The sequence below is a fragment of the Alosa pseudoharengus genome, unplaced genomic scaffold (assembly GCF_046254945.1).
Source record: "Alosa pseudoharengus isolate Yale_2024_CS ecotype anadromous, Long Island Sound unplaced genomic scaffold, YU_APseudo_1.1 YU_APseudo_1.1_scf_7, whole genome shotgun sequence".
NCBI lineage: Eukaryota > Metazoa > Chordata > Actinopteri > Clupeiformes > Clupeidae > Alosa > Alosa pseudoharengus.
Genome location: NW_027468859.1, coordinates 24,821,315 through 24,832,116, shown reverse-complemented (window position 1 = coordinate 24,832,116; position 10,802 = coordinate 24,821,315). Strand labels below are relative to the sequence as shown.

Sequence of the window (10,802 nt, the reverse complement as noted above, 5' to 3'; positions counted from 1 at the left end):
TCCTGTTTGGTTGCACAACTGACAGTAGTCTTTCACACGCTATGTTCACACACAGCCGTCTCCTGTTCGAGGGAGACCATGTCCTGCTCAGAACTGATTTGTGCTTGTCTCCTGCCGCTAGTATATCTACTCCTTGGAGTAGGTAAGTGCAAAAACAAATACTTTTAATACAAACAAAGCAAGTGTGTATACAGTCAAGTCTTAACTTGTGTCATACCATTCAAATTAGCAATGAATATGAGGCTATAATGTTTTGTTTGTTTGCTTGTAGATGGATATTGCCAGTACAGATGGATACGTTGCTACTCCAACTCGATGAGTATGACTGACATGGTTTTTGTAGAGTCATACTTTTACAATAAAATGGAATTCTTAGTGTTTAACAGCACTGTCGGTTGGTACGTGGGCTATTCAGGTGTTGGTATGCGTTTGGCAGATGAGAAGAATAACGATACATTCCTTCTGCCATTTGAGCGAGGCAATGTTGACAGATTCTGCAAATTTAGTGCTAAAATGTACAACAGCCATGCAGGTGACAAAACAAGTGAGTACATAATGGATGAATAGACAACAGTTTCTTACACATGTGACACAATTTCTGAAACCATCACTTATAGATCAAAACCTCACACCATGTCTGACAAAAGCTAATTATTAGCCTTACACTAAACTTTCAAAACGTTTTGCAAAACATTACGAGCATAATGTGCATTTGAAGACAACATGTTCAAAACACACTTTTGCAGTTGAGCCCAGAGTGAAGCTGAGTTTGGGGAAGCCTTTTAGTGACAATCACCCTGGCATGCTGATGTGCAGCGCATACAACTTCTACCCAAAGATGATCCGTGTGACCTGGTACAGAGATGGACAGAAGGTGACCAGCGATGTCTCGTCCACGGAGGAGCTGGCGGATGGAGACTGGTTCTACCAGATCCACTCCCACCTAGAGTTCACCCCCAAGCCTGGAGAGAAGATCACCTGTGTGGTGGAGCACGCCAGCTTCAAGGAGCCCAGAGAGTTTGTCTGGGGTGAGTTCTTAATTCTCGTCAGTACTTGAAAAAGTCCGATATTGGGTTGTGCTTGTAAATTGTGCTTAAAATATAATGCAAAAATATGATTTTAAAAAAGCGAACACAGTTTTGAATGCATTGTTTAATTTAATGTTGTCCACACGGTGTTTTGTAATTTGTGAGAAAAAGGAGTTAACTTGCCACAATATACATGTAATTTCAATACAAAGAAAACACGCACGCACACACACATATATTTTGCCTATATATATATATGAAAATAATTAGGAAAGTAAGAATTAAGAACACTGCAAATTTTTCTGATGTCATCCCATGGTTGGTTGCTGAGTGACATTCAAATGAGTTGACGGTCATATTCAAATTTGCAGTGGTCACTTAACTGAATATGACCGTCAACTCATTCGAATGTCACACAGCAACCGTAGGTTGACATCAGAAAAATGTGCAGTGGTCTCTTATTTTTTCCAGAAATGTATACTGTGTGGCCAAAGAGAAGGAGGTGCCAAATATGTTGTCCAATTTCCTGTTTTCTGATATTAAAGTTATATCTGAAATCCATTCCTTGACCATTACAACTGCACGTCTACTCTGTACTGCCAGAGTCCTCCATGCCCGAGGCGGAGAGGAATAAGGTGGCCATTGGGGCTGCTGGACTGGTGTTGGGCCTGGTGGTCAGTGCTACTGGACTGCTCTACTACAGGAAGACGTCTCAAGGTCAGCAGCTGGGTGTTAGAACAGACAACATACCGTATATTGCATGTCTTTAGTATTACTCTATAGGAAATGTAGACTATACCGTATGAGTGGGTTGTTATGAGTAAGTATTACTATAGTCTAGAAATTGTATGAGTATGGTGCAATTTCTCATGACAGATAGGTCCAAAATAATTTCAAGACAAATGTAAAATGAACCAAAGTGAAGACAGTCTTGTGAGTTTTATCGGTTATTCTGACATAGTATGTTCTCTGGCACAGGGTGGATGATGGCTCCCGTAATAACAGCTTCTACTTCATGACGACCTCCTTCAGAACGGCCTCTACTCCATGACGACCTCTTTCAGAACGGCCTCTACTTCATGACAACCTCCTTCATCTTCTTCTTCATCCTATAACCCGTCACTGGCTGCATTACAGCTTATTGATGAGGATTATTTCATCATAATTCTTAGGGTTTGTGTCTGTTAAAAATGCAGAATTTAATCATGTATAAATGCTATCAAACATTCCTGTGTAGTAATCAATGGGTGGTCATTAGTTTGAACTAAGATGTGTTGGAGGCAACACGTTTTTTTGACCATGCAATCCATTTGCAGAAAAGATTTTGTCTTTTCTAAATAAACATAAAAAAGATGATCTTGTCTTGTTCTTGTTCCAGATACTGGTTGTTAGACTGACTTCAACAAGTGTACAAAATAATTAGAACAACATAGAGTGTCTATGAGTAAGAAATGAGTCGAGTAAGAAAGAGAGGAAATGTGTAGGCTTAGATTTTGATGCAGTAGGCTACAGACTAAACCACATGTTGCTTTCTCTGCTTTTTACCTCATAGGCCTAATAAAATATTCACTTAGCAAAGATAATGTCAAACTATTCTGGCAACGTCTCGTTTCATAACTTGATTGCATTTTTGTCCGCTTTTCATCACATTATTATGACCATTAAATGTAGGCTATTTTGCACGCTAAAATCTGATTCATCACAGGTAAACACAATGAAGAATGGGAACGTAAATTGGATTATGTATTCTAAGTTGTAATTCCTCTGTATGTCCTGTTGGTGACCTCAGTGAGAAGTACTGTTAAGACGCTCTTAGCCGGTAACGAGTACTCTGGAGCACTCGTAGATCTACGAGTGTTTTCACGACGCTCTTAAGCTACGATGGTTTCGGGAAATCTTAAGACGTTCGTAAGAGGGACTTTACGACGCTCTTAGGCTTAAGATGCTTTCGGGGAAGTGGGCCCTGATCTGTCTGCGGCTAGCTTGCCAGCCTTTCCCAGTCATAGTAGCCTACTTCACTTTAGTTGTGAAATATAATCGCATGTGCCATTTTTTGAATGCGGGCAACTGGCTACATTTTGAGAAAGAAAAAAAAATAGGCTAATAACCGCATCTTTAAAATGTGCTCATGATAACGTGCAGCTCGGGATGAAACTAGCAGTTTTTCAGCAGAAACATGCGAGGAACCGTTGAAACTAATCAGTGATTTCACTCTTCCCATAGCCTACATTTTTAAAAGAAGTAAATGGCTTTACAATATTTCAGTCAAGCTTTAGTTAATTTAGATAGCTAACTGAACGTAGCCTATGTAAAATACCGTGGTAAAGTTGGTTTTATATTGGACGTTGGATATTCGACACATTCGAAAAATCAATTTAGCACTGACTATGAGGGTCGAGTTTGTGTCAAACCAACTTTAATGTGTTTGAACAAGGCCTGCCTATATTACACAAAGCTTCTTTTGTCCAAAAACCCATGTTTTGTTTTTATGAATTTTTTATGCTGATAAAAGATTTCAATCTATTATGCGGCTGCACCTTTTGACTTACCCATACTAAAACACATCTCCTGAACTCGGCTTACTGCCCTTTCTAGTACACAAAGCTCCTTTTTCCCTAAAACCTACTCTTTGATTTTATAAAATTTTTAATGTTAAATGTTTCAAATCTATTATGCGGCTTGCCCTTTTGACCTACCCATGTCAAAACTCATCTGGTGAACTTGGATTACTGCTCTATATAGAACACAAAGCTTCTTTTTCCCAAAAACCCATTCTTTGATTTTTATAAATATTTTTAATGTAAAAAAAATGCTTTAAATGCTTTAAATCTATTATGCGGCTTGACCTTTTGACCTACCCATGTCAAAACACATCTATTGCACTCAGGTAACTGCCCTACATATTACACAAAGCTTATTTTTTTTAAAAACTCATTCTTTGATTTTATATAAACTTTTTACCATTCAAAACTTCTATAAATCTACTATGCGGCTTGACCTTTTGACCTACCCATGTCAAAACACATCTGTTGTACTCAGCTAATTTCCCTTCATAGTACACAAAGCTTCTTTCTTCCAAAAACTCACTCTTTGATTTTATATTAATATTTTACTATTAAAAAATTCTATAAATCTATTATGCGGCTTGACCTTTTGACCTACCCAAGTCAAAAATGCATCTATTGCACTCAGGTAACTGCCCTACATAGTACACAAAGCTTATTTTCTTCAAAAACTCATTCTTTGATTTTATATTAATTTTTTACTATTCAAAAATGCTATAAATCTATTATGCGACTTCCACTTTCAACCTACCCATGTTAAAACACATCTGTTACACTCAGCTAACTGCCCTTCATAATACACAAAGCTTCTTTTTTCCAAAAACTCCCTCTTTGATTTTATATAATTTATTTACTGTAAAAAATGCTATACATTTATTATGTGCCTTCCCCTTTTGACCCACCCATCTCAAAACACATCTGCTGCACTCAGGTAATGCCCTTCATAGTGCACAAAGCATCTTTTTTCCAAAAACTCACTCTTTGATTTTACATTAATTTTTTACTAGAGCCCGACCGATCTATCGGCGGGCCGATATTATCGGCCGATATAAGGCATTTTCCAAACTATCGGTATCGGCATTTATAATGGCCGATAAATGAATATTTTAAAAATAACGAAACACCCTTCAACCATGTCATGAGTGTTGCCGTTGTATAGTTTGTCCTCCAGAGGGCACTCTACACCGTCCCTGCTGGCAACACTTGTGTGTAACGTGCCACACATCCTGCAACCTGCTGATCCAGCCAGAGTCGGGCAGAGAGAACCAGTTATCCGCGAGTGAGATCATCAGTGAAGTGTGTTCATGGTGATTTGGTCACGAGACATACATTGCTTGAAATAACAATTAAAAGAACATCCTCATCAGTTCTCTTAACTCAAATAAGCATGACAAAATTCATGAAAACAATGTCCAGTTTTGCTGCTGTTAAATAAGCCGAGAGTGAAGCGGAATTAGCTAGTAATTACGTTACGTTGTTACAGTGTAGTTGACTGTCTGTCCTTTTAACTTTTGACAATGTGACTGAAGATGTATTTCTTTAATAGCGTGACAGTTATAGCAGTGACACGTATCATCTCTCCCCGGCCTGTTATTTTGAAAGCGTATGTTTTACAATTTGCAGTATGACGTTATCCATTGCTAAATTAGGGCTTATCATAGACTAGCTAACCACAAAGCTAGCTAATGCTATGAATATCAGTGGAAGACCGCTAACGTTAACATTAATGAGCTTGGAAACCACAACGAACTTATTCTGCCTAAATAAAGTAATGATTTATTACTAGTATATCTGTAGTTACAGTCCCTGCATTGTAAAATGTAAATTAGACGTGAGAGGAGTGAACATTTAGACATAGATAAAAAGTATCAAACGTAGCTTGTGCAAAACCTAGCTTGTTCATAAAAGTTATCTTTTCTTTTACACGTGTGTGAAATCCAATGACGCCAAGTGTGCGCTTCAGACTGTCGTTCAGCCGCAGCAGAGCTACATAATGGATTTAGATCACTAAATAGTATGTTTTAGAAGGCAGGCAGCAACTGATGATTGAAAATGGTTTGATGTAGCTTGATGGAAATCATTTTAAAAGTGCAGGTAAAGGGATAAGCAAGCTGACATTGTAATTATAAGGTAGCTTATAAGGCAATAGGGACTAATTATTACACACGCACACTCAAACATTTAAGAGTGACCTTTATCTTGTTTAATGATAATACAAATGATGATGATAGTAATAATGTCATCATTATTTTTTGTAATTGTTAAGTCTTAGTTCAAAGTTATATTTATGAAACTTGTTGTTGTTATTGTGTTTTTGTTCAAAAAACTAAGTTTCATATCGTTTCTATTTTTATACATTTTATTTATCAGAACTTTAATATATTTCGATGTTCCTCTGTTCCACTGTGACAATATTATTTAAAAATAAACAAGTTTGTTTTTGAAATGCATTATCATATTATTTTAGTCAATACTCATAAATAACTACAAATAACTAATGTTAGGGAAATCTGTTAATGTTTTGTTCCGCGTTTCTGAAAATATATATATATATCGGCCGATATATCGGAATATCGGATTTTTAAATCAACAAATATTTGTATCGGTATCGGCCTTCAAAATCCTTTATCTTGAAATATCTCAAGATATTTACCTATTTTTTACTATTAAAAATGCTATAAATCTATTATGCGACTTCCCCTTTCGACCTACTCATGTCAAAAAACATCTGCTGCACTCAGCTAACTGCCCTTCATAGTACACAAAGCTTCTTTTTTCCAAAAACTCCCTCTTTGATTTTATATTAATATTTTAATATTCAAAAATGCTATAAATCTATTATGCGACCTCCACTTTCGACCTAGCCATGTTAAAACACATCTCTTGTACTCAGCTAACTGTCCTTCATAGTACACAAAGCTTCTTTTTTCCAAAAACTCCCTCTTTGATTTTATATAATTTTTTAACTGTAAAAAAACTGGCAACTCTGGGTAAACACATGGATTAAGTGCTAATGTGCATTCCTTGTGGATTACAGTAACTTGATGTATTGATAAATGGTGCATTGTCACTTTAAGGACATTGTGTCTAAACGGTTCTCATACTACCCTTTAGCCAGCTCTTGTTCAAATACAAGTTTAGGCTACTCCACAAACTCTTGCCTTGTTTGTTTGAGCCACATCGATAGCATAATTATGCATAATATTAAGTTGTTATAAGCCTTCGTTGTCTTGGATGCATGTAATGTCATGTTGCTGGCTTAAGATTATGTTCGCAATTAAAAACGAATTATGAACCTGTTAGCCACCAACCAAGATTGTTTTAAAAGACAATGCACTATGAGATGAGATAAATTAGGCTATAAAGGGTTTATTTTTCATCTCATCATCTGAATGGTTAGGGTTCTGAAGTAAAGTGAAATTAAATCTAGCAAGTTAGTAAAATCTAACCATAACCATAAGTGTATGTTCTTTGAATCTGAATAGGCATTTTAGTTATGCTAATTAACTATATAGACATGCCCCGAATTTGCACTGCAGATAACCTTACATCTGAAGGGGTAAAAAAAATCCATTCATTAAAATCATAGAACGTCACCAAAACACAAGTTGGACAATCTGGACCCATTGTTTCTGCTAATTTATCAAAACATGCAAATTACCTCATAACTATACATTATACAAAAATGTCCTAAGCACAAATGGATTTTACGCGGAAAAAAACAAGAAACATTGTAAAGGTTTGCAGTGCCTAACTGCTGTGTGTGTGGTTCAACAGGGTGAGTAACGTAGTTCATACATTTGCCAATAGAGGGGGTCAGAGTTACACCATAAATTCTGATGGATCCCGGAGAATGTGAATGTGCCATTTCTTTTATCATAATCAATGATTTATGTCGTAGATCATTGCAAATTGTATTCCATATACATCGCATATTTGATGGAATCCCTATTATCCATGTTATATCTTGTTTTGAAAATCCTTCCCTGGGAGCAGTAGGAACGCATCCCGTTTTCTCCACACACACAAACAACGTTGAAGAAGGTAAGCAGATAAGAAATGCAAATGTACAAATAAAATGAAATAAAAATAAAAACTTGATGCAACATACCAGAGAGTAACACGCCTGGCAAACAATAGAATGAATAGCAGATGCATGAAAATTACACTTTTAAAAAATTCAAATTGACAAATGTGAGAATTTGTTAGATACTAAAGGTGTTCGAATGAAAGTAAAATGAAAGCCTACTGTATACAACAATATCTATATGAAAAGTTACTAAATCGAGACATGAATGAATAAAATTTAACCCAAAAATTCAACAAAAATAATCCTATGCTTAGGCCAAACTACTGAGGCAGGTCAGTGTTGATATTTTGAAACACACATGCCTGCTGCCTGCACTTCAAGCTGGATTCCCCAAGTCTGGAGCAGCACACGAGAGCAACAAGCTGCCCCACTCAGACAGTCACATTTCTCTCTTCATGCAGCAGCTCAAAGATTATTATTGACCTCAAGGACAGATAAAGTTAAACTTAACATAATGTGCGCTAGCTTATAAAGAGGACATGTAACATCCTTATGTTGATGAGTTATGTATAGAACTGGCTACACCATGCGGTTGGCTACTTTACCATTCAGAGAAGTTAGATGAAGGCAGAAGCAAGACGTGACATTTTAATTATGCGCCTTAAACAAAGTGGCATTTCTTCTATCACTTGCTTTGTCATTATCAATTTGCAGTGATTTATATTTGTAATTTCTGAATCGTCTCTATCTTTCTTAATTTCTCTGTCTTTTTTATCTCCTGTCTTTTTAAAGTATGCATCTTTCTCTTGTATGCATCTTTCCCCTCTCTCCTCTCTCTCTCTCTCTCCACCTCTCCTTCTCCTTCTTTATGTATCTCTATATGCCCCCCACCTCTCGCTCTCTCTCTCCCACTCTCTCTCTCTCTCTCTCCCACTCTCTGTAGAGAGGCTTTGGAGACGTCCACTCCAGCTGTGGGCAGCCCTGTGGGGCAGGCAGGCAGGGGTGCCCATCCGGGTCAGATGTTCCTGCCCTCACCGACCCTCATGGCCTTTCATTGCCCCTCTCTGGCTCCCTCTGGGGGGTCTGTCTTCGTGCCAACAACCCCCTCCCCCCTACCCCACACACACACACACACACACATACACACTGACCCCATCCTCCTTGTGCAGTATCTGGATTTGCCACCGAGGACCAAGGACCGGAGTCACCTGTCCACACAATCATCAGCCTGCTGGGATGTCACCAACAGATGCCCCATCAGGAGACCTTTGTGTGTGTGTGTGTGTGTGAGTGTGTGTGAGTGTGAGAGAGAGAGAGAGAGAGAGAGAGAGAGAGAGAGAGAGAGAGGGAGCTGATGTGTCCTGTGTGTAGGTTTGGGTGGGTGGGGGGTAGGGGATGGGGTTAAACAAGTATAAGCCTTGAGCTTTGACCCTCCACCTCCAGCTTAACTCCAGCAAAACAGTGTGTGTGTGTGTGTGCATTTATGTTTGTTTATTTGTGTGTGTCTGTTTTTTGGTTTGTTTGTTTGAGTGTGTGTGCTTATATTATTGTTTATTTGTGTGTGTGTGTGTGCGGTTTGTTTGCTTGTGTGTGTGCGTTTATGTGTTTGTTTGTGTATATTTGTTTGAGTGTGTATGTGCATGTTTATCTGTATGTGTGTGTGTGTGTGTGTGTGTGCCCCTGTGAATGACTACCTACCTCTGCTAATGAAGTGATTCTATAATCTAATCTGAGCGTAATACCCAAAGCTGGGGATCCAGGAGACTTTGACCCCCCCCCCCCCCCCCGCCCAATCCTGCTTCACATGCTCACTCCTGCCCTAGGTTGGGTGGATTTCTTTCTAATTATACATCCTGGAACGAGCGCTTTTTACCCCCTGCAACAAAGCAGTGTATTCATGCAGAGGGAAGGTGTGGAGGTAAGCTTAGCTAGCCTTAGCCAGTTAACTAATTGACAGCATTAGCGATGGGGTGGGGTGGGGTGCTGTGCTATGCGTAACTGCCTAAACAGTAACTAACAGTTTCTTAATACTGCCAATGACTGCTTCACCACGTTAGCGGCGAGATGGAATGCCACAAAGGATGAGGAGGCCACACACAGGACATTGTTTGAAATTAATCTGGACCTAATTTTGACTGAATCAGGCATGGATTTTCAAGAATAAATGTTCTGAGATTTTTAAGTTAATTACTTTCAATTAAATTTTCTATCTATCAATGCACATAAACTGACTGATGATTGATGAAGAACCAAGGCCTGAACCCCATAGAGCAAGCACTAAGATGAAAGTGTAAAAGAGTATTCTATTTTCAACAGGAAGTTGGTGTCAAAACTTGAACAGAACCCAGCACACGGAGTTGGGGGGGGGGGGGGGTTGCAGCTGCTAATAGCTGACATGGGGAAGGGACAGAAATAGAAGCAAACTGCCGGACAGGGGACAGTGAGGATATAGGAAGTCGTTTCAGTTTACTCACAGCGTAGAGTCCACATGGCTTGGCGGGAGAGAAGGGGCAGACCCACAGAAGGAGATAACAGATGAGCTGGTTGGAGGGGGGAGTGACAGCACCATCAGGTTCCTGTAGTGTAGTGGTTATCACGTTCGCCTAACACGCGAAAGGTCCTCAGTTCGAAACTGGGCAGGAACAAGAGATGCTTTTACAGTTAAGATATAGCCTGATAGGCTACGGTTCACTTGCCAAGACATTAGAACTGACACCAATCATACAAAAGGGCCAGTAGTTCTACTGCTGTAGTAATAGTAGAATTTCAGTATTGTCATGAGATGAGTGTGTGTAAATAGCATACAGCAGGTGGGAGAGGGGAACTAGAATCGTGTGTACCTGGACTGTGTGGCTGTGTGTGTGTGAGAGTGAGTGTTTATGTGAGCCTACATGTGTGTAGTTGTTGGACAGTGATGAATGAGTGTGTGAGAGACAGAGAAAGATGTCATAAACAGTTTCTCTCCAGTGTTCCATCTGAACAATAACCCATAATGCACCTGAGCTGTACAAAAAAACCCAGCCATAAATCCACTCGTGTACAACCACCCCCATGGCGAAAGGTCCTTGGGGTCGAAGGTGACCTGCAGAGCATTGTGAAAGAGAAAAGCTCTGATTTCAGGCTGAAACCAGCTTCCCTCTTTTGTTTACAGTCAAACTTGTGGATGCATGCGACCCTGGA

At 39.0% G+C, this 10,802-nt stretch overlaps 1 protein-coding gene and 1 non-coding gene across 2 annotated transcripts; both read left to right on the top strand.

Annotated features, from left to right (window-relative positions):
* The first annotated feature begins 33 nt into the window (after positions 1–33).
* Positions 34–2,384, top strand: LOC143109371 (rano class II histocompatibility antigen, A beta chain-like). The gene is made up of 5 exons (XM_076272084.1): positions 34–142; positions 272–544; positions 747–1,028; positions 1,632–1,745; positions 2,007–2,384. Exons 1-5 carry the CDS (start codon positions 79–81, stop codon positions 2,045–2,047), a joined length of 774 nt encoding a protein of 257 aa, XP_076128199.1. The 5' UTR covers positions 34–78; the 3' UTR covers positions 2,048–2,384.
* Positions 2,385–10,194: 7,810 nt separating this feature from the next.
* On the top strand, positions 10,195–10,267 carry trnav-aac (transfer RNA valine (anticodon AAC)). Its single transcript has one exon. It is a non-coding gene; the product is annotated as a tRNA-Val (tRNA).
* Positions 10,268–10,802: the final 535 nt, after the last annotated feature.

Coding starts and splice junctions, on each gene's coding strand:
- LOC143109371 (XM_076272084.1), top strand. CDS start 79: ATGTCCTGCTCAGAACTGATTTGTGCTTGTCTCCTGCCGCTAGTATAT. Junction 143..271: donor ATATCTACTCCTTGGAGTAG/GTAAGTGCAAAA, acceptor GTTTGCTTGTAG/ATGGATATTGCCAGTACAGA. Junction 1,746..2,006: donor CTACAGGAAGACGTCTCAAG/GTCAGCAGCTGG, acceptor TCTCTGGCACAG/GGTGGATGATGGCTCCCGTA.